This window comes from Dinoponera quadriceps, unplaced genomic scaffold (assembly GCF_001313825.1).
Source record: "Dinoponera quadriceps isolate SergipeBrazil2010 unplaced genomic scaffold, ASM131382v1 scaffold1850, whole genome shotgun sequence".
NCBI classification, from domain to species: domain Eukaryota; kingdom Metazoa; phylum Arthropoda; class Insecta; order Hymenoptera; family Formicidae; genus Dinoponera; species Dinoponera quadriceps.
Genome location: NW_014556042.1, coordinates 397,640 through 420,864, shown reverse-complemented (window position 1 = coordinate 420,864; position 23,225 = coordinate 397,640). Strand labels below are relative to the sequence as shown.

At 46.0% G+C, this 23,225-nt stretch overlaps 2 protein-coding genes across 2 annotated transcripts in view; one reads left to right on the top strand and one right to left on the bottom strand.

The window, feature by feature from the left end:
• Positions 1-23,225, top strand: part of LOC106746476 — a 167,129-nt gene that overhangs the window by 20,595 nt on the left and 123,309 nt on the right. The gene's annotated exons all lie outside the window — the stretch shown is intronic.
• Positions 1-23,225, bottom strand: part of LOC106746477 — a 150,918-nt gene that overhangs the window by 29,963 nt on the left and 97,730 nt on the right. The window contains exons 4-6 of the mRNA XM_014623105.1: positions 17,360-17,655; positions 14,065-14,206; positions 4,272-4,341 (exon numbers count right to left, since the gene is read on the bottom strand). Of these exons, the coding sequence (XP_014478591.1) occupies positions 4,272-4,341; positions 14,065-14,206; positions 17,360-17,655 (508 nt within the window). The remainder of the gene's footprint in view (positions 1-4,271; positions 4,342-14,064; positions 14,207-17,359; positions 17,656-23,225) is intronic.

Sequence of the window (23,225 nt, the reverse complement as noted above, 5' to 3'; positions counted from 1 at the left end):
ACGCGCGGAAAAGCAGCGGAGGACTTTCGAGAAATTTCTAGTCGCGGTGTAGACGGAGGAAACGGGAAATTGTTTAACGGACGAGTGCTTGTCGATGGCACGGTGTCGCGTTAAATCACCGCGTTCAACGCTACCCGCGCTCGAAAAAATATGTAATATTAAATAACCGCGAAATTAACGAGCGAGGGAGATGCAGAGAGAGAGAGAGAGAGAGAGAAAGAAAGGGGGAGAGAGAGAATGTCTACTCAAAGCACACTTCGGATTCCAGAGATCGTATCGCGCATACAAATGTGATAAACGCAACGCTGCATATCTCCGTTCTCGGACAGCGTCGCCGCGCGAATAAAATAATAACCGTTGCCGTTTGCATTTGCTATTAACGCCGTCGCGTTAACAGTGCGGGCCCGCATTTACTTATGTTCCCCGATATCTTATATTGTCATTACGCCGGCTCGGCCAAATATTTGATCGCGGTACACTTCGACGAAAGCAAACGCCTCCGGGCTATTATGGCAGCGCAATAATCGGGCGCGTAAACCTGCAGGTAGCTGTGCGTTTATATTATATATTACGCTACATTACATTAAGCATGTTGTATGCGTACGGCAACGCGCGTCGCTGATAAGCGCGGACTCGTGCAGGTACACGTAAATCGGCGCCCGGCAGCGATACGCGGTGCATGGGCCCGCATTAATACGCACGTGCTTGCAGTGCGTGCGCTTCGGCAGTTGCATCGAAGATAGGCCGGGGTAATCGTTATTCGCCGCTCGAACGAGCTCACGAATCCAAGAAAAGCAAGCGAGACCGACAGGTCTCGTTGGAGATGCTTTTCGCTGGAGTTCTTCAAGCAAGGAGTTACGACACTGTCCGCTATTAATAAAGGATTCCTCTTTTTTTTTCCCACCAAATCTTAACCGTGCACCTATCTCTTTTTAAGATCTAAATATACATTAGTTCAGGGAAAAAGAGCGTCTGATATGTACATCTCACTCATGCAACGTTCTTTGTTAGTACACACTGAGAAAAGAACTTAAAAATTTATTTCTGAAGTATAAGTTTTATTTTCACAGAAATAAACGTTTAAATATGACGAAATAAAATTTTATTTCGAGTAAATAAACCAGTTGATGAGAAAATTTAGGTGTATTTCACAAAAACATATATTCTCGTCATAGTCAAGTTTTTTCTGACCAATAAATATCGAAGGAAATGTCACAAGAACCATTTACTTCGCAAAATCTAAATTTCTTTTTCTCCGTGTATCTTCTCTCTCTCTCTCTCTCTCTCTCTCTCATTCATTCTCACTTCTCCTCGCTTCTTCCCTATTAATGCCGGACGAGTGTTTCACCAATCTGGAATTATCATGCGGTGTACTAACTCTAACTTGAGGAACTTTAGTTTCCGCGCGTCATGTCGCGCGTATCTCCGAGAGATCTCGACGAAGATAATTAAGGCAAAAGTATCCGGACGTGTACATAGGAAAAAACAAATTTTTCTGGCACAGCAAGTTGTTAGTTATTACAGGACAACGAAAGGATTTGTTACAGAAAAAATAATTTTCCTGTTGAAAGGATTTGTTACGGAAAAAATAATTTTCCTGTTGTAGCAAAACCGTTGTTGTGACAATGATAAAATTTATTTGGCATAATCAAATTATTTTGCTATCTATCTAGCAACTATTAACAAATCTTTTTTGCTGTCCAAGCAAATTTATTTGCTGTCCCTATAGTAACTAACAATTTGCTGTGCCAGTAAAATACTTTTCTCCGTGTATCTAAACTTCTTGTACATTCTTATCGTTTTGAATACTTTAAATACGAATGTTTAAACATTTAACGTAGAATACATATATACTGCATATATACATATTCTATGCACGTATTTTATGCTGAAAGTTTAGATATTTGTATTTAAAGACCAAAACAATAAGAATATTCAAATTTATATACGTATCGTTATGTACATTGGTATTTTTACCTTATTCACGGCTATTTGTCACTCCCGTGTAGGCACATAGCCGAAACGTGTTTAAATGATGCGAAGCGCACGTTTAAATGATGGGCTTCGCGTTACAATTTGTATCCCTATGTTCGTTACTTATTATTTGCACATCGTGTGTATGTATTTTTTTCCTTTACACCGAGATTAACGTCTGTGTGCTCTTCTACTTTTAATAGAAATATTATCGAACCATGTGCGCGCGCGCGAAAGACCCAATTATTTCGGTGCGCATCTCCCGGGGTTGCGAGGCTCCGCGTGAAATTGATGAAGATTTTTACGATGTAGATAGGTACATCGCGCTGCATATAAATCGTATTAAAATGTATTAATCGACGTTACGAGCGTAGCCAGGGAAAAATAAATACGCGGTGTACACGCATATGTGTGTGTGCGTGTGTGTTTCGTGTGGTGGTTGCCGCATTATAACCGTATAATGCCGTAGGTTTTACGCTCACACCGAGCGAGCGAGCGCGCGGGTGATTTATGCGCGTTGCGGCGATTCGCGCGCGCGCTTCACCCATCGATAGCCAGGCATCGGCGCGATTTCAGATCCCGGGCTTTCCGGTGGGGGGAGGAGGCGCGAAAAAAAATGAGAGAGAGAGAGAGAGAGAGAAGCGCGCGCGAAATGAGGGCTCGGATGGCGGGGGCGGCTCATGGGGGTCGGCGGAAAAACTCTCGACGAGTTTATCCTGGATTTTTCTGGTATGCGGAGAATTTCACTCTGCTCGCAACGACACNGGGGGGGGTCTCGGCGGCCTATTTACGATTGGCAACGCGCGACTCGCATCTTTCGTTCGCGTTTTTTCCACGTGAAGACTCCCGAGCGCGACTCCAGAGCGCGGAGGCGTCTTCGTGAACGCAAAATCTCGGCCGATCAAACGACGTGTCCGGTTAACCGGTTAACCGCGTTCGGCATTCCTGTTTCGCGCGCGCGATCCGATCGTTCTCGCTTGCTCTGCCCTGTTATAAAACGAATAATCGATTTTTTTTCTCGCCCCTCCAAGTTCAAACCCTCGTAAGTGTAGAGCTCTAAACGATAATCGCCTCCGGGGGAGGAAGACGGGGGGAGGAGGAGGAGCCGACCGTTCCTCCCGTCCCTCCCTCTTTTTTCTTCGTCGACTCTGATTTTCCCGTTGACTTGATAATTACTCTCCTCCGAGCGCGCTCGCGCGCGTACCTAAGACGAGGCCGCGCAAAGCGCGCTCGATTTTCCTGGGGCGAGTATAACGTTATGCAATTTTATGCGGAAACTTCGAGACGCAAAGGCGAGGCTCGCTTGCAAGACTATGGTAATGGTGTGGGTTCGTTAGCGTCGCGATTGTCAGACACATCGGCGCTCGTTTATTCGGATGTTCGGAATTCGAATTACGAATTCATGCCCGAGTAGTACTGTCAGTGGCTACGAGAGCAGTGGCTACGAGAGATTCGGCTTTCCTCTCTCTCTCTCTCTCTCTTCTCACTCGCTTCCCACTCGCTTCCCACTCGCTTCCTACTTATTATTACGACTTCGTGGCTTATCTCTCTCTTTCTCTCTCTCTCTCTCTCTCTCTCTCTCACAAAACATTGTTATCGCTATTCCACTCCCTATCGGATATTTATTATTACGATTTTCTTTATCTTTTTTGCCAGCTCAAAACGCATAACTTGTCCTCCATAGCAATATATATTGAACTTCAGTGTGATTATTAACCCTCTAACAGTACAGAGAGAACATACTGTCGTAAAAATTACCACAAAATGTTGTAATGCTGTTGTAATACCGAAACTATGATTGATGTTATTAAGTTTGAAATTATTATGTTGTGATCTTTAGTGATGTGTAAAAGTGAAATATATCGCTAAAGATTACAACACATATCATAATTTCAGATATAATTCCGGTTCATGGTTCAGAGCGTTACAAAAATTTGTTTTGTAATTTTTATTGCAATATTCCCTCCGTAAAGTGGGGTCATATTAACGGTCATATTAAAATTCATTGTACTTTGTACACACGTTTTTTCTTTTATTAAGAAATGTTTCATGTTATTATTTACTTCTTTTATCCACTTTGAACATTGATTACATGAAAAATGAATAAAATAGAACATGGGATCGGATCCAACGCCAATTTCCTGAATACGTTGAAAGTCCATCTTATCATTAAAGAATTAAACTTTCTCATTTCGAAACTCCGTTCGCGATTTTTAACGAGAAATAAAAAGAAACACAATTTTCGAACGCGAAAACATGCGTAGCAGACATGAGCGAGGCAGAAAAGTGTGACTTACAGAAGTGGTTACCAGGTCCGGCGTAGTGGTGTCCTTTGTAAGCCGCGAACAGTCCGGGATTGATGCCGATCTGCAAGCAAGTCAAACGTACAAAGTTCGTTAGAATCCGAAGGACGAATTCGCCGCGGATGCGGCGTCGATGACGCGCCTCGCAACCTCGCCTGACGTTGTTGACGTCGAACGAATGCGCGTTAGCTGCGAACACGATTAATCCGGCGTTACATCAATTAGCCGGCACGACGACGCGAAAACGCACGGTCACCGAGTCGCTTTCGAGTCGGCGTCACCCACAGCGTTGTTCCTCTTTGAGCCGCGCCCAGGCGCCGCGCGTCAATCTCCTTGAAATTATTACTCAGGCTTATTTCCAAGTCGTTTCCGCGGCCCGACACGGCGAAACTATTGTCCGCAGCTCGGTCTCCTTCTTCGCCGGTCTCTTGCCCGTTTCCGAGTTTTTCCGAGACCGGGCAAAAACGACCAGGGCAGATGAGTCGCGTTCGCGCGTTCTCGTCGACGACGTAATTAATTTCGCTTTCTACCGGTTGTCAAAGCTAAATCGAGACTTTGGGGAAGAACAGGAGGGAGCAAGAGGAGGCAGAACGTTCACGAGTGCAAGACGTTTCTTTTCTCTCCGGCGCGCGCGCGCACAAAATGGCACGCGGCGTAAGCGGTGACGCGGAATCGATTGCAAACCGGTACGTTTGTTAATTAAGGTAGAGACCGTGGCACGTTCGGTTGTACACGTGGACGTGTACAACACGACGGGGAGAACTCGTGGCGAATTATGTTGATGACTCGAATTTGACGAGGGAATTTTGATGAGTAAAAGTTCCGCGGGAGTTCGCGGCCGAGGTAATACGTTGAACTTTGCGACATTCGCGCTCTCGATCGCGACCGTATAAATGCGAGAAAAAGGAAAAGGGTGCGCGGAAGGGGGGGGGGTGAAAAGAGGGAGAAAAAAGCGGCAAGGAGGAGAGCGTGTTCATTTCGCGTGTAGCGAAATGAAGCATATATTATGGAAATACAGCTCGCGAACGCGCGTGTGTCCGCTATATGCATAATGTTTAATTTAACTCCGAAAACCGCCTAAAAAGGCACGCTCGACGAGAAACGACGCGAGGCGTATGTATTCATATTATATGCGACGAAATTAATTCCGCCATTATGAGAGCAATACGTACGTCAATGGGGGCCGTTTTTAATCTGCAAAATGCACAACTCCGAACTACTCCCGGCACGCGGCAACTCTGTCGGAGCTATTATCTAATGCTTTGACGGGCTTCCCCTTCCACTTGAATTGTGCGCGTCGCGCGTAAAAATGTTTATTAAACGCTTCACATCGAATCAATATCCCTCTCTGTGCGTTACACGCGCGTTCGGTGACTTACAGCGCGGCGAGGCCTCGGGTAAACGTTTATTCTGTAGTGAAAGAGAAGGGAGGGAGAGAAAGAGAGAGAGAGCTCTCGTGTCTGCGTCTGACTCTACTTTCAATATTCTTTCCAATTTTCCTCGATTTCCCGCGCGCGCGCAATGCGAATGCCGCGTCAGCGGAGCGCGCCGGAACAATGAATTCTCCTTCCGAAAGCAAATGCGGCACGATCGAAACGCTTACTTGGGACAACGGGCACGATGATGATTTCTCCTCTCGTTAGACTCGGAATTAGTTCGCGGGGATACTCGCGGGGTTTTCCGCGAGGATGAGTCGCGCTAATTCGAGCCCAGAGTTCCTCGAGCGAGAGCTGGGCCTGTGATAATTTTTGATAGGTGAAACACCCGTCCATCATTAATAAGGAAGAAGCGAGTGGGAGTGAGAGAGAAGATGTACCACACAGAAAAAATTAGTTTTAAATTAAGAATAGATAGTCTCATATATAAGCGAGAATATTATAATTCTCTTGGAAGATTTTTAGCCTCGATTTAATTGAATTTAGATTACAAGTATTAAATTCAATTCAAGACTAAAAGTCTTCTAAAAATATTGTAATTTCTTGCTTTTATGTGAGAATATCTATCTTGATTTTTAAAACGAATTTTTTTCCATGTAACAAAGGACGCTACATAAGCGATTTATATATTAGGCGTTCTTTCTCGTTAAAACAATGTATGGTCAGCGACAAGAAGGTTGCAACAATTTTTTTATAAATTCTGGAACGCACCTGTATCCAATAGAAAAATTTGTTTCTCAGTAATTCACAAGAGATGCATTTTCCTATTGGATACGAGATGCGTTGCGAAAATCATCGGAGGAAAATCATCGAAGGAAATGTCGCGATCTTTTTGTCGCTGACCATACACTTATAGAACTTAGAAAGAGACAAATATACAGTTAATGGAAGAAAGAAGAGAAATGAACGAGTACGAGATAGTTCCTTATTAACGGCGGACGATGTGTCCTAACTCTTACTTGAGGAATTCTATTCGAGCCGAGTCTCACGTACAATGTTGCCGTTGCGCTTCCGTCGTATCGCGCTTTGCATCGCGAAGGATGAAGACGGAGAGAAAAAGAGCGAGATAAAGGCAGAGAGAGAGAGAATCGATTTCTTTCCCGGTATCGCGACTTCACGTGCGCGCTTCTTACTCGCGATTATGCAACGGCGGCGAGGAGGCGGAGGAGGCGCAGGTGCGCGGCGTTGGTACCTGTTGCACAACCGCATTATCTTCGCTCCTCGCTCCGCCGGTTAGGTAATTAATAACGACAAAGTCCAAGGATACGTGATGCGCGCGCGGAGCCATTAGGCGCGCATCTCGCGCGCTATTAAAGTCCCTCCTTCCTCCTCCTCCTCCAGCTCATCCTCGCGCTGATGTACTCCCGCGCTCTCTCGACTCGCAACTGACCTTTTCGCAAGTGCAAGGTGCGCGCCGAGAGAGGAGGATGCATTGCCGCCGGGGAGGATATCTCTCTCTCTCTCGAGCGACGCGACGCGACGCGCGGTGTGTCGTAACTTATCGACGTTTATCTCGCGCCTAGCCCCAGCGACGTGTCCGCTCCTCCGTCGTCGGTAAATAGAGATTAACATTCACCGCGCAACGGAACGGCCGTATACTCCTCGGGATAATTGCATGACAAAGTGCACGTCCGTAGGACGACGTCGCGCGCGACGTGTATGCACGTACATACGTAGTTACGTACGAACATACGTACCTGCGGATGGTCGACGTGCCGCGTGTACGTATACGCGCGCGTTCCATTAAGAAGCGCGGCGCGTCCGCCGGCAAGGAACGAGAAAGGTCCGGCTGATTAATTTGGATGCTGGGCCGTCCAGCTATTCTCGCGCCTCCGTTTAGCGATGCGTTTAAGTGCCGCCGGCGCGTTATTATGTGCCGAACGCGCGCCTCGTCGAGACAACGCGCTCGTTACAGTCGGTCGAATGGCTATCGGGGCCGAGCATGACGGCCAGCACCGCGAGCACTCTCCGAATTCGCGAAGCGTGCGCCGTTCTCGGCGCCGTCGGCGGTGCGGATTCTCGTTCTTCCTCCTGCGCGTCAGCCGACCCCGTCCCCGGAAGTGCGCGGGGGGAATAATTAAAAGAATAATTCGCGACGTTAAGGAGGTTCACTCTCGACTGCCGTATTTCCAACGTCCCATCGTAAATTGATTATTTGTCAGGCAAAATTTCGCTTCTATACATTCATTTCACTAATCGAATAAATAATAAATGAATAAATAATAAATATATCAATTTCGGACGAAGCTGAGGTAGACATATGTAACACACAATATTACAAGTACGAAAATAGTATTATTTTTTATTTTTCTTATTAATGCTATATTTATGCATTAGTTGATCTAATAAAGATGCACGGATGATAGAAAAAGATATATAAATATTTAAGTATGTGCTTACACATATGTGTATCTTGAATATTACTATGAATTGTGTTTAAACTTCCCACATGCTGTATTTTCAAAACGACACGGTCAATAATTCTGAAATTTGTCTGTATTTATATAATAGTTTTCGATATTAGAATAATTTTTTAAATTTCTCCATATATCTTATATTATTATAATTATGTCAAATTTTGGATGAAATTTATCGTATTATGAAGTTTCTATGCTTGTAAACATACAAGTGTATAATGAAATATGTCAGAGAAACGACACGGTAAAGATATTATCATTGAAATTTCTGTTATACACGTTGTTAGTTCGGTTAACTTTTGCATCATATATATAATACAGGTTTATCTTATATCGGTCAAACGCTCGAACTTCCTTAACGAACTTCCTCGTTTCGCGGCATTGCGGCGGCAAGGACTGACCAAGGACTGAAAGGAAGAGGACGGCCGATCCGCGCGAGTTTGTGATCTTTCCTTCGTAATTCCGCGCGAGGGTGAATAATCTCGCAGCTTATCGTCGCGTCTTTTCACGTTAGACCTAGGTGGTGGGGGAAAGGGGGTTTCTTGATACGTTTCTCGATGGCATCTTTGATTCCGATAAGGGATGATAGGTAGGTAGGCAGGTAGATAGGGGTAGGTCAGGTAGCGAAGACGGAGGAGAAAGAGGAGCAACGACAGACGACGACGGCGTGTATCGCGCCGTCAAAATCGTGTTATATTGTTAGTCGCGTACGAGCGAATCCTCCACCTCCATCTCCTCCTGCTGCCGCACACACACACACGTGTATACCCACACAGCACCCCGCATGTCCCCATCCCCCGCGCCGCCGTCGACATAAAGTACGTATCGCATTAGCGCGTTAACGCCAATGCGTTAGCCGCTCGGCCGGCGCCGAATGGCGGCCGGGATAAACGAGGATAAAATGACGGGCGGGGGTGGCCACGAGGCGGTTGGACGTGAGGAAGGGTGTGGAATTGTCACCGATTGAAAACAACGCGCGTCGCTCACGTAGGAACGGAGAGGGTGGCGAGGGGGACAGAGGGGGATCCGACGAGCTAGCGCGGGCGGTCGGGGGACGCGCGGGACGTGGGGAGAGACCGCGGGATAGGGGGGTGGTCGCGCGCTGGGGGTGCATTCTATGGGGAAGCACCGAACAGTGTCCCGCTGCGTTCGATTACAACGTCGGGCGTAATAACCGAATTGCCCACGGCCCGTTAAAGCGTTTACACCGCTTGACGGATGATCGACCACGGTGACAACTCGTTTCGGGTAATATATGAATATGGACCGTGCGTTAACAGACTCCCCCGGTCGCGGTGGAAATGGCCGACGGCGGTCGTGCCTTATTTCGGGATAAATAACGCGGCCGTGAGAGAGTCTCCCCCTCTCTCTCTCTCCCTTTCTCTTCTCCTCCTCTTCTCTTTCTTGTCTCCGTTTCTCGCGACGGTGGAAAAGTGGAAGTGAGTTTTGTGCGCCGATTTTCTTACGCTCGTTGCTGATGTCCGGGACCGTCGAGGCGTTAAGAAACGCGACGCGAACCTGAATCGAATTTAATGACGATACACCGATGAATCGGCTCGACGAGCTCTCTCAATGGCGGGTTCAACGAGCCTCGAAATTCGTCCGAATTTTCGGTGGGGTTATCGTGCGCGAAAAATACACACGAGGGGAGTGATGATACGTTCCTTCGTTGCAACGAAAATTAAGTTAGCATTTTGTCTCCTTCGGTATCATTCGCCCTAAGAATAACACTTTTCGCTCTCTCGTCGATACGGTTAATCACATTTTTCTCGAAACCGTAACGACCTTTACGTTTATAGAGAATAGCACGAGCGAAAGTACACTGCGAGGAAAGAAAGCGTCCCGTAAATATTAACGAAACGTTACATCGAGACGTCGAAGTGTCACATTCAAAATATAATTATGCGCGCGAAATTGAGCGATAAGTTAAACAACGTGCCTTTACTCGATGAAGAATCGACGTAAATACGCTACTAAAAATAAGATAATCTCGTTATCTCGGGGAGAACCGAGAGGTGGAATTAAATCAAACCTCATCGCTGTCTTGTTTCCACGTGATTAAAATATCCAAATCGTCGTGAGTGCCCTCTCCCTCTCTCTCTCTTTCGGCTCCGTCATTTAAGTCACCCCAATTTTGATAACGACGGCCGCATATCGGATTATAACAATCACTCGTAATGACCGTGATGCTCACCCGTTAAACTGTTTATACCCGTTTACACCGGTATCGGGTGATCGATCAACGCGGCGGGTCGTCGCGTTTGTAACGAGAACGTAATTCCCATTCTCTCGCTTGCATTCAATAAAGATCATGCTAACGCGCAGTGACGAAAATGACACGTACGGGCGATGCAGAAATCGTCCGTCCGCCCGCCCGCCCGCCAAATTGTTTTCGGATTCCCCGGTCTCGATTTCGCCCGGTCGGGTTTTACCCGTGCCAATGGCTCTGGCCGTTTGAATAATTCGACTTATCATTAATCCCGGATGGCGCCTTCGGACGATTCCCCCTCGCCCCCTCTCTTTCTCTCCCTCCCTCTCTCTCGTCGCGGCTGGGTGAACGACTCCCGACGGTTTTATTCTCGGACAGCGAGCCCCGAGATTATATCGTTGCACCGTCCGCCAACAACTATGGTAGTCGCTTTCCGCCAACGTCTCGCGCTTAACTATAACTCCTAATTAGTCGCGTGGGGTCGTAGTGACCCACTCTAAATATAGCGTGCGTGAAGAAAACGCCGAGTTAAAATTAAACCAAGCGCCAAGGGAGAGAAAGAGAAAGAAAGAAAGAGAGAGAGAGAGCTCGCGCTGTGTGTGAGAGATTAATTAGTCTCCGGTAACTCGGCGCGCGAAGTGAAGCAAAGAACGCGTATAACGGAATCATAATAGCACCACGCGTTGCGTTATTAATTGCGCGCTATGCCAGTCAAACGCCAGGCCGCGGGTCGACCGTGATTTAATAACCGATTTCAATCGACTCGTCCTCGCCCCTCCGTCGGTCCCGGCTTTCTTACCACCCGGTCCTGCGACGAGGAACTAATTGAGGTTCGAGTTAAAACCGACGTCGGTGAAACTGGTCCACGCGGTCGACCAGCTTCCAACCCCCCCTCCCCTCCCGCTCAGTCTGTCTACTTACGGAACGCAGCGCGGGCGAACGATCGGCGTCCCGCGTGATAACCGAATCGCGCACGGATCATTAAAGCGATTAAGCAGGCGGCAGTTGCCATTTGTCGTCACCGCGAGTCAAACGGGAGAGTCGCCCTCGCGTTTTCGCACGGGAGTCGCTTGCAAGATGAATCTTCGCGAAGGCTAAATGCGCGTGTACAACGAACGAACAGCGGACGTGTGATTATTCACGTCTAAACGCGCACTTTCTCTGTAACCGTACGGCGAGCCATCTTGTGAGGAAATCGGCCTGAAACGTCCTGTTCGGATTTGTCACGACATGCCTGCAGACAGTTTGCACTATTTCAGAGATTCCGCCGACCATTCTCACTCCATTCGTTTCGTCGCATCTAGGTTCCCCTCGGAAGCGTAAGACTCTCGATTTCAGAGATGGTACTTGGTCGATATTAACTAGAAATCGTGATGGAGATTTGACGAGTGTTGCTCGCCGCTCGTTGTTCACTGTTCAGAATGTTATTTAACTTTGTAATATATTGATAATAATAACAATAATAATGATTACACGGGGCATGTGTACATTTAACACCGTTCTAAAATGACAAACGGCAATGTTGCGTAGAAAATCTGGTATTATCGCAAAAACACTGGCAGTCGGCGGAATCTCTGAAATAGCGTTGTCCACATGCGTTACGTATTTTCCAAAAAGTAACGACGAAAGTTTCCGCTGCCTCGTTCGCTAAATGTACACGCGCCTTAAGAGACGCGAACCGAGGCCCCAAAGTCCTCTCACGGCGCGATGCGCGGCTCCGCTCCGCGCGCGCGCGTGTGCCCGCCCGATTAATTGCCGTCATTCGATCAAGAACGACATCGCGGCGCATTGGTAATGCGGCATTACAAATGACACGCACGGCGGCCGCGATATAACCGGGCTATAAATTACGCGCGCGTCGAGCCCGCGTACGTACACGACGACGCGGCGCGTCGAGCGCGCGCGGTGCCGCACGGCGGAGATGTGTGCCGCGGCGAAATTGATGTTTTTATTGTTAGTGTTATACGGCGCGATTAATGAATTATCGGGCCGACGTGTGTATGTGCGCGTTCGCGGAGAGTCGGCCGGCCTATCCGCGCCGCAATTGAAATGTCGCCTACGTGAGTCGATCGAGCGAGTAAATCTCGTTTATTTATGGCGCGGCGCGCCGCGCGTCCCGTAACGACTTGGGATGATTTAATTTATCGATATTAGGTGAGCTGGTCGCTTCAAGCTCCCTATCTATCTATCTTTATCTAGCTATCGATATATCTGTCCATCTGCTTCGCGATTGCTGCGCGCGACGCGTCCTCGGGGAGCAGCCAGTGCTACTATCCAGTCACTCAAGTCTTTCTTTGCCACTTTCTTGACGAGTCATTAAAAAAATTTAGTATTGTCCAAAATGGGTCTGTAAGGTGGACAAGCATTAAAGATGTCAGACCGCAGCAACGAGTACGACATGGTTTGTTTAATTTGGTGGCCGTGTACAGGCACATATCGCGTAGCAAGATCTTTGTAAGATCTCTTCCCCGAATCTCGAAGAAGCTTGTTCTCCGTGAATTAGCTATTTATTCTATTTTCGGACCCGGACTCCCGACCATGACCTAATTTCTCATTCGCTCGTACCGATCGTCGATCACTCTACTGATCGATGGGGCGCGATATTTCGCGGAAGCGCACGCCGAAACTCGCGCACACATGTGGTCAGCGACGACAAGGTTGCACTTTTTTTTTTTTCGACGAGTTTCGCAACGCATCTCGTATCCAATAGGAAAATGCATCTCCTGAGAATGGCTAAGAAACAAATTTTCCTATTGGACACGGAATGCGTTCCAAAACTTATAAAAAAAATATTGCCTTTTTTAGTCGCTGACTATATGCTACCGTTCTTCTCGACAAAGTCCGCATTACCTGGAACAAGTCGCGCTCACTCGCGACTCATTCTTCGTCTGCTTGTTTTTTTTCTCAGACTATAAGTCTGTTCTTTTTCGCTGAACTGACTGCACTAGCTTGCGCTAGTTCTCTTCTCCTCTGTCTTCCACCAGGTTTTTACTGTATATCTTATTACTTTTTTTTTAAGTTCGTATAAGCGTACACTTCGATGAAAAAGAACAGATACTTATAGTCACTAATAGTTACTTTTTTCTTAAGCTGTCATTTGTAAAATATAAACGTTCTACATATATTTCTTTTGCCGTCTGGTCTGCTGCCAATTGTCGCTTGCTCACTAGTTACCGATCTATTGTGCCCTCGTTATGAATATTCAAGCCGTACACAGAGAAAAATAATTAGTCTTAAATCGAGAATAGATATTCTCATATATAAGCAAGAATATTATAATAATCTTAGAAGATTCTTTATCTTATTTGATTGAATCTGTATTAAATATGTATTATTTGAACTTAATTTAAGATTAAAAAATCTTCTGAGAAGATCATCTTCTTGCTTATATAAATGAGAATATCTATTCTTGATTTAAAATGATTTTTCCTGTGTACATGAAAAGACTCGAATAAAAAAATCTCGCTATATGTTACGTGTAAAAGTAAGCCTAAGAAGATAAGAGTATCCCTTTTTTTGTTTAAATGGCCTTGGTTACTTTCAGCATATGACAAAAAATGTTACTTTTGGTCACCTTTCCTGCCAAGAAGCAGTCACTGTTTCACTTGATTTGTTCCGGTGACTGAATAGCAGCGCTGAAGTAGAAAACGCAAAGTACAGAGACGAGAGAGGATCGGCTCTCTCGTATCGGTCGCGCAGAGCACAGAATAATTATACAAACTTACTATAATAATGTCAAGGTTGTTGGTGAGATGATCCGGCAGGACGCGCTTGCTCACTTCCTCTTCCGGCATGCCGTCGAACCTGTCGTGCTTCTTCCTCTCTTTGTACGTCTTAGCGCGCTTCTTGGCCTCCGCGAGCTCCGCTCTGGAAAAAAGGGGCACAGAGACGGCCGTGATAATACGACGTTGGATTCCGCGTCTTTATACCGCGTCATTCGATTCAGCGGAACGCGCGACTGTAGCGTAGTAAAACGCAACTATTTCTCTCTTTCTCTCTCTCTCTCTCTCTCTCTCTTTCCCGATCGGCAGGGGGGACGGACACGGCGCAACTTTCCGTGTTCACTTTTTACCGAGAGGCACGGCGAGCTCTTTCGGACATGTTCGCGTCCCCGACACTCGTGACACAATGTTGCACATTTTGTATCGGGCAGGAAGTCGCGAGTCGTCGACGAAGACGAATAATGCCGCGAATAAATAAGCTCGAATCACGAGATGAAACGGCGGCTGTAAGCACGATTTCCGATTTCTGCCGTCGTGAAAGAAGAGAAAAAGGTTGGAGTGATGAGACGACGCGCAGATAATAGATCGAGCGCTCTCTCAAGCGACGCGCAGAAATTCTCACGCGAATTGTTTAATCGCGGATCACGCGAGAAAGCGCGAATTAACACGTTGAGTGCCGCACTGATTTCCACTGATCGTATAAACGTCTAACCGATGATTAAATCATTGCAGCTGCAGTAAATAAATGTAATCCAGGATATTGTATTCAGAGTGACGTATTCAGAGTATACGTGCCCCGGTAGAAATTTCATGCACTTTTTGAGCAGTCGCTGGACAGTTATTGTTAACTTCTGTCTAGTAATTACACAGAAAAAAAGAATCTTAAATCAATGATAGATATTCTCATATACAAAAAAAATGTTATAATATTCTTAGAAAATGTTTAGTCTTGAATTGAGTGCAAATAATGCATCAATACAGATCCGATCGAATCGAATCAAGATTAAAAATCTTTCAAAAATGTTTACCAGAAGAATTGTTTCATTCACTGAATAAAACTCTATCAAGTCCTTGTCCATTTCCCGCGTAGTATTGGCACAACTGATGAGAATATATTAATACTAGACCGTAATTGAACGGATGTCCCAGAAAACTGCATACGTTTCTACCAGGGTATCTCTAATTTTGTTTCATTGGCTCTTTATTAGCCGTACGAGTCCATTTCATAGATGCAATTAATTATATTTTAAAACGCTGTAATGTCACAGAGCCGGTTTCCGGTGACACCTCCACCGCATTCAAACGTGTTAACGTCCTCGGTTTCCTGCATTCGGTAACGCGAATCGTCTCGCGTGCTATCATCGGTGTAACGGTAAACGTATCCGCGCAACAGCAGCGGCGTCGGCCCGATCGTGTTACGTTCCTAATATGCGGAACTATTTTTAAGTTTTCGGCCGGCTACACAAAAATAAGCGTAACTGAAGATCCCATCGGATCAACAACATGGTGCCCGGTCAGACGGACATTGTTAGCAGCGGATATTTTTAACCATAGCTGCATGCAAATATATAACTAACTCCGGTTATATCGAGTCGCGGGCTCCGTGGCCGGCCTATGATCTTTTTCAGCTTCGTTTCTCCCCGGGGGTATCATTTAACGTGTTTTTAATAATAACGCTCCGCCGGAAGATGCGCTTTAAACCGTGAAGCCTTTCTCTCCTCTTCTTTCTCGCCAGGAGACGCTTCACGTGAATCGTTTCGAGTCGAAACTGGTTCCTCACGGGTGAATTTCGACGCAACGGTGGATCGATCTTTCGCACGTGTGTATGGTCAGTCACGAAAAGATTGCAACATCTTTTTCTTTGGTAAGTTTTGAAACGTGTCCCGTGTCCAGTAGGAGATTTTTTTTTTAGTAATCCTCAGGAGATACATTTTCCTATTGGATACGAGATGAGTTGCGAAATTCATCGAAAAAGCGATGTCGCACTCTCCCTGTGATTGACCATACGCCGAACAAGGTGAAAATGTCAATGCCTGGACACGTAATTTTAGGCACTCTTATTGTTTTAGTCCTTAAATACGAATATTTAAGCTTTCAATATAAAATATATATAGGATTTTTCGCGAATAAACCGGCAAACTTCGCCAGCATATTTGAGAGGTCACTCAGAACAAAAAATGTTATATAAACAATGGGTCAATTCAGCTCAGTTATCGAGATATGGAAGGTGTATTGATATAAACCACAAATAATTCCCTTTAGATATTTTTATAAGGTTGTGTAAAATCGGGAGTGTATTTAAATGGAAAGTTTGATATACGTGAGCAGTTGATAATAAACGTCAACAAGCTGTTATCAGTATTAGTAATGATCTTGCCGATCTTGCGGGGATGCGGTTGATGCAAGCACATCTACTTGCGTTCCTAAAGGCACGAGGTGCTCATTTTGAGCAATGCGTGTAAATATTAGTACAATATATCAGTGTTAAATGTAATTTCACACCATTTCGAGTAAATAATAAGCAAAAATTGAGTAGCTTGAACGCCTCCGATTAGTTGTGATTTATATATACCTTCCATCTCTGTTATCTCGATAACAGAGCTGAATTTACTTATTGTTTATATAACCTTTTCTTTTTTGTTTAGAATGACCACCTGGCAAAGTTTGTTGATATTCGTGGAATACCCCGTATATATATGTTGAATATATGCAAACATTTTATATTTAAAGACCAAAACAACAAGAATGCTCACAGTTAAGTACGTGTCCAGGCATCGGTACTTTTACTTCACTCGACGGCGAACTTGAGATCCTTTCCAGCTTGAAAATCGTGAGACACTCGGAAGCTCATTCCCAAAATCGCGTATAAATAGACGCTCGCGAGTTCGCGTGTACGCGAAGTCCGTCGGAATCGCGCCTTCTTGTGTAAGCATAAATTTCATAAAAGAGAAAAGGAAAAAAAAGAAGAAAGAAAAATTGCTCACGATGTATAGTAATATGCGGAAAGCCAGATTGAACGAGAGCAGACGTTGCGGCGCGTCCGGTAAGCTCGTNCCCCCCCCCCCCGTGCGATCGGTTCCTCGCGTAAACTCCCGCCCGCGACGCTCGCCCCCGTTATACACGCTGTCGTCATTCGCATAATCGAGACCACGATGCGCGTTCGTTAAACGAAACGACGTTCTCCGGTAATCGCGATTCCACCGCGTTGGTTGCCGTCGCCATGGCATTAAAGAGGGCGAGCCAGCGACGGGCGTGCTCTAACGACGCCCCGGTAATTGATTATATATGCGACTCTTACTCCTCGGGGGTGAGTATCATCTCCGACTTTTTTTTGCGGCCTCGCTTCTTCGGCTGATGCGCCAACTGGGGATTGACGGCGCCGTTCATCACGAGATTCATCTGATGATGTTGCGGCCCGGGCAGCGCCCCGGGCGGCGTCGACGTGGGTGTACCCAGCCCAGGTTGGGCACCGCCCGGACACGTCATGTTCTCGGGATTGCCGCCTGGACTGCTCGCCGACCTCATGCCGCCCATCGACATCTCCTCGTCCACGAACGAGTACGGGTCCACCGGCGTCTCGCATTTTATCGCGACCTGGAAAAGAACAGTGAACGTCCGGTCATCGTGTCTGCATTTTCGGCGCCATCGTGGCCCGCCGGAATTAAAGCGGGAGTTCCGAACTTTCGCATCGAAATGGCAGGAATAGGACAGACGGACGGACGCGGACCGACGATGGGAAAGCGCACCGTTCTCGTCAGATCGCGGAGAACAGTTCGAGAGGAAAACCCGTTTGATCGTTACGACATGCGTGTATTCGTGTTTCCTCGCGACGTCGGCGCGCATTTTGCGGCGGGATGCCAATAATAAGGGATAAATGTTCGCCCATGAAGCGGGAGGATGTGGAAATGTCTCTCTTTAGGTGTGCTTCACTTTGGAAAAACTTTATTCGCGAAACGAAGTTTTCAGAATTCAATAATTTAGAGGGTCTTCTCCCCTTTCTCTCTCTGTCTCTCTTTCCCCCTCTTTCTCCTCCTCTCTCTCTCTCTCTCCCCTCTCTTTCTCCGGTTTTCCTACAGGCAACTGGAAGCCTTTTGTGCGCAAGAACACGCACTGCGTACTAATTAACTACCTATGCAGTCTTTGCGTTTTCAACGAGAGAATCTTTCTCACGACTGTCAGAAAGAGATTTCTTTGTACGAAGAAATTTAAGAGCCCCCTTTGAAGAGAAATTGTATCAAAATTCAAGTGTTGCGCGTTTCCACGGCCAGGAGTATCACGTTCACTTTAATATCGCGAATAACACTCGTGCCAATCGGCGCAGATTTCGTCGTTGCAATCAGCCCGAAATTAAAGGGAGGAAATCCGCAAAATCCGATTTATAATAAAAGGATACACGTCAACACGCGCGCGCAGCTCCGTGAAAATACCTTGCGCTAAATTCACCGACACGCTGGTGCCTTTATTATAACATTAAGGACAGACGTATTACCGTATTTACTGACCGAATTTCCTCGCGTTTCCCCGAATAATACGCACGACGGCACGAGGAACGACAGAGGAACGATTTCGGGCGCGCACGGCGAATCACCACACACCTCGTGTGTATGTATGTGTGTGCGCGCGAACGTGTGATATCCGGAATCGCGATGACGGGCCCGATGTGTTCGCAGCCTAATTTAATTCCCCGCCGCGGGAATTATTATACCGGCGAAAATTTTTCGTCGCGTCCGCCGCTCCCGACGTCGCGCGACGGGCGGCAGCCGCCGTCGCGCTCCCGGAAAAATGAAATTTCTCGTCGCTCGCGCGGCACGTAGAGAGAGAGAGAGAGAGAGAGAGGGTAGGGGAGGGAGAACCCGACATGAAGCATGTACGGATCGCGGACACGTACAGTGGCGATCATAAAACGTGTATATAGCCCCGGCCGAGCGTCTGCACATGTATATGTGTCTCGATGCCTTGAGGGAAATAGTAATAGCACAATTGCCGCATGGACCGAAAATACGCTACAACGTATCAACCGTTCGCGGTTGTAAAATGTGCGAGTTCTTCTTTCCTTTCCTCCTCTGTTTTTTTTTTCATTCTTGTCTCTCTTACTCCCGTTCTCCTTCGAGACCGCGCGGAGCGACCGGCGCGCGTTTCTTTTCTCCCGCTGCACCCTTCGTATCGTTCACATTTTTCCTCCCCCCTCCTCCCTCCCTATCCTCTTTTTTAACATCGGGTAAAATCGACTGTGTGGTTCGGAAGCTCGCTTTCCCCGGTCCTGCTTCGGCTTGGATTCCGGCGACGGAAGATTCCGGTTGAACTTCGGCTAACTTTAATTAATGCCTATGCAAATGGTACAGGGAATGTTGATTTATGAAATACGCGACGTGTTTTGTCGCGCGAGTTAATTGCTTTCGACTATTAGCGAGTCCGAAATAGTCGGGTGTATCTATAGGGCCGTCTACAATAGCCGTAAAGTATGCAGTAAGACGTAAATAATAAACAAATTGACCAGTCGGATTCTTACAGTCCAAGAATAATCGATTGTGGTTGTTCAATTAGCTTACTGCTCGCGTCTCATAGCACACTTTACGGTTATCAAACGTCACTGTACATTTATAGGGAGAATATAACACAGATTTTTTCGCCTTGTTAGATTTTGCATGAGGGATCCCATGCCTATTACATATCACGACTATCACACCGAATTGTTACGTCACAACTTGATGTCTCTAGAGAAGAGAAAGGCATTTTTTATTTATACTTCTTATTTAAATTTTATTTATACTTCTTATTTAAACTTTTACAAAATTACATCGTTTGTCTTAAATCACTTGTGCTTTGTATACTTTATACGTCACCCAAGGTGTTTCATTCAATTTATTTCATATTGAACAGTGTAAAACATTGTATTTAACTGCATGAACAGAATTTTTATATTAACCGATGAATATTCTGCGTCCATTGACTTTGTTTACAATTCCTCGAGAGCTCTTAGATGTAATTTATACCAAGTTCTAACATACACTTCATTAATTTATCTTTCTGTATTTATATTCAGATTTTTTTATTTTTGTACAATTTCCTACATATTATGATTCGCTTTGTACACCAAAGAGTCTTATTCCCGTTAGTTGGATAAATAAATAAACGATGTATTGTAATGGCCTTATTGATATTCAATCAAGAAACAATCCCATTTTATAGTGCGATGTAGAAATTCTCAATTCAAGTTCTCGCGTAATAATCACAGAGATTATCCGCGAATAGATAAACAAACAAATAAATGAATGAGTCGGTATTAGATGATTATGACCGGCGACCTGAGTGACGTGTCTCTCTATCCGACTCTTCCCTCCTCAACGCTTGCGTTCCGAAAAATCCGATATCGCGGACTAAAATAAAGACTCGGAACATTATATCCGTTATCCGTTGTGAGATTGAAAATTATTCAACACGTTATTATATCCCGAAAGCTGTCAATAACGTGATAATTTGTGGCATTCCGACACGTTCGGTATATATTCGGCGCTTTTGATTTCGAGTAATTCTGCGATTGCTCCCTCGTCCGTTCGTTCGCCTTAGTTCACACACGGACGCGGAACATTCCGCAGCGAGATGAGCAGCATCGCTCACTTCCTCTGTCTGTTTTTAGTGAAAACTGAAAACTCGCGCATAAGAAGGATCGCGATTTCGCGTACACGAATTAACGTGTACGCTCGCGGAAGGAGGGAAGGAAGGAAGGAAGGAAGGAAAGAAAGAAAGAAAGGAGGGCGAATCTCGTCGCTTTTTTCGCCGGCCGTGGAACCGCTAGAATGAAGAGATAACGCGAACAGAGTAGGGTGGACAAGTGGGTGGCGGTGGTCGGGATTTTTTATCACGACATAAACATTCCGACACGTTTGCGATTTTCGACCTGGACTACCCCGGCGCTACGACCTTCCACCAGCCGCGACGCGTTCTTGACCCCGCGATAACCCGAAATCGAGGTCGAAATCCCGCTAAGATAAGGGTCGCACCGACTGGTAGTTTACCGATAAGGCGTTATCCCTACTATTCGTCCTTTTTCCACAGCGTCTCGCCTCACCTCGTCCGGCCTAGCCGCTCGAAGGTCGGCGGCGATATTGCGCGCGCGATAAGAACGTATACGCGCGACGATGGTGGCGTATTGTTGTTATTTGCAAACGAAAAGATCGCGTCCTCCGGTGCGGAATTGTCCCATCTGCCGGGATTCGCCACGGCCCGACGATATTAGAGTGTAATATTTGGGTCGCGCACGAGCGGGCAAATATAGAAAATCTTTCTATTACCGATAGGAAGATCCCGACGTTGACATTAATTGAAAGAATCGTCACGCACGATTCGAAGGGGGTGATATTCGTACGTCGTCGCGCCGACGAGTCATCGGGTCTGTTCTTTGTCGCCGAACTAGTACACATTTTCGAAACTTAAAAAGATATATACATAGAAATAATATTCATTGATATAAGTGAAATTTAGTTACCAGACCTAGTTTTCATCTGTGCTGAAGCTAATTATTTTTTTCCATTTACGAATATAGCCAGAAAAATTAGATCCGCACAGCTAAAACTACATTGAGAGAAAAATATTTGGTATTTGTAACTATAATCGTCATAGTAAAAGAATTACAGCCACGAAAACCAATTTTCTAGTGTTACTATATAGCGTTAGAGTTATAACAATCTCATGTGTGTGTTGTTGCTATTTTTTTGTGGCTAAAACTGTAAAAAGATTATAGTTAGCACCGAAAATAATTATGATTCCTCTCAGTGTAGGTTCGGTAATTAAACAAACGAAACTGGTGACGAAATTTCAATTGTGTTATATGGATAGTTAATTTGTAGCTATGAAAGCTAATTCTTCTTTCCCGCGAAAGAATCCGAATCGGAATTTCAAATTCTACGTTGGGTCTTCAAGTAGAGAAAATAGAAATAAGTGCTCCTTTTCAATGCTGCACAGGGAATTTAGTCTTCCGGAGCCTAAATTTTAGTTCTACATTAAATCTTCAAGTGGAGAAGAACGGCAATAATTTCCCCATTTGTAGCACCAAAGGAGTGCAATAGAAGCCCTTTGATCGACACTTGATGTAGAACGAAATTAAACTAGAAGTAAAATTTCGACTCGGAAACAGAGCTATCGTCACGTAGTGTTCTCGTACAGATCTAACTTCATATCCTCTTCCGCGCGATACGGAAAGATGATAAGTGGGTCGCGGCTCTAAAGAAAGCGATCGAACGGAAGTGTATCAGTCGTCGCGTCCATTTCGAGCGATCGGTAATTTGCGGGTAAACTCGGCGAAGTCGATGTATCTCTTTCTGTCTCTACGTGTGGATGTAAAAATAACGCAGGTCTCGAATCTGCCTCGGTTATAACCATTACATTTCCATGAGGTAACTCAATTTTCTCGGAGATCCTTCTCTCAGACAACGGCGTATGTATCTCTCGCACTCTCTCGTCTGTTCATCCCTTCGATCAACGAAGGAATAGGGGAGGGAGGAGAGGATGTCTGTAAATCAAGCGACCGGTCGGTTGGCGCGTTTACGCAGAAACAATCGAACGTCGAAATCTCCGCGGGAAGGGTTAAGTTAAGATAACACACGATCCGCGGCGGCTGAAGGAGAGGAGGGGCAGGGTAGGATCTCCCCCGAAAAGAGGGATGCGCGATAAGGCGGAGGAGTGAGAAAGAGGAGGTAGACAGTGACGCGAGGGGAAGTCGATAAATCCGGGACGTGGTTCACGGTTAACAATTCGATCAACGGAAATTCGCCGCCGCCGCCGCCGCTGTCGTCGTCGTCGGCGACGTCGCTCTGCGTTCGTTAAAATGAGAAGCCGGGGAAAATCGGGATCGACAGTCGTCACGTCACGATAATTTTCGAGAAAAAGACCATCGTTCCTGACAGCGGATAACAACTTTGCGGATAATGGCAATTTAATATCGCATGAAATTTCTGTAATTCATGCGATAACGCCGATGGCCAGATCAAGGGGGGAGGGGAGGAAAGCTGCCGCCGCTGCAACCTGCAATTAATTCATGAGCGGAAAATGCGCCGTTCTCTGTGATTGAAGTCGCTGAAACGCACCGTCGAAATATCCATTCGCGGATCGCACAGCGTGCTTTTTATTTGGCCGGCTTGTAAAATGAAAAAGCCGAGGGTCGTTTG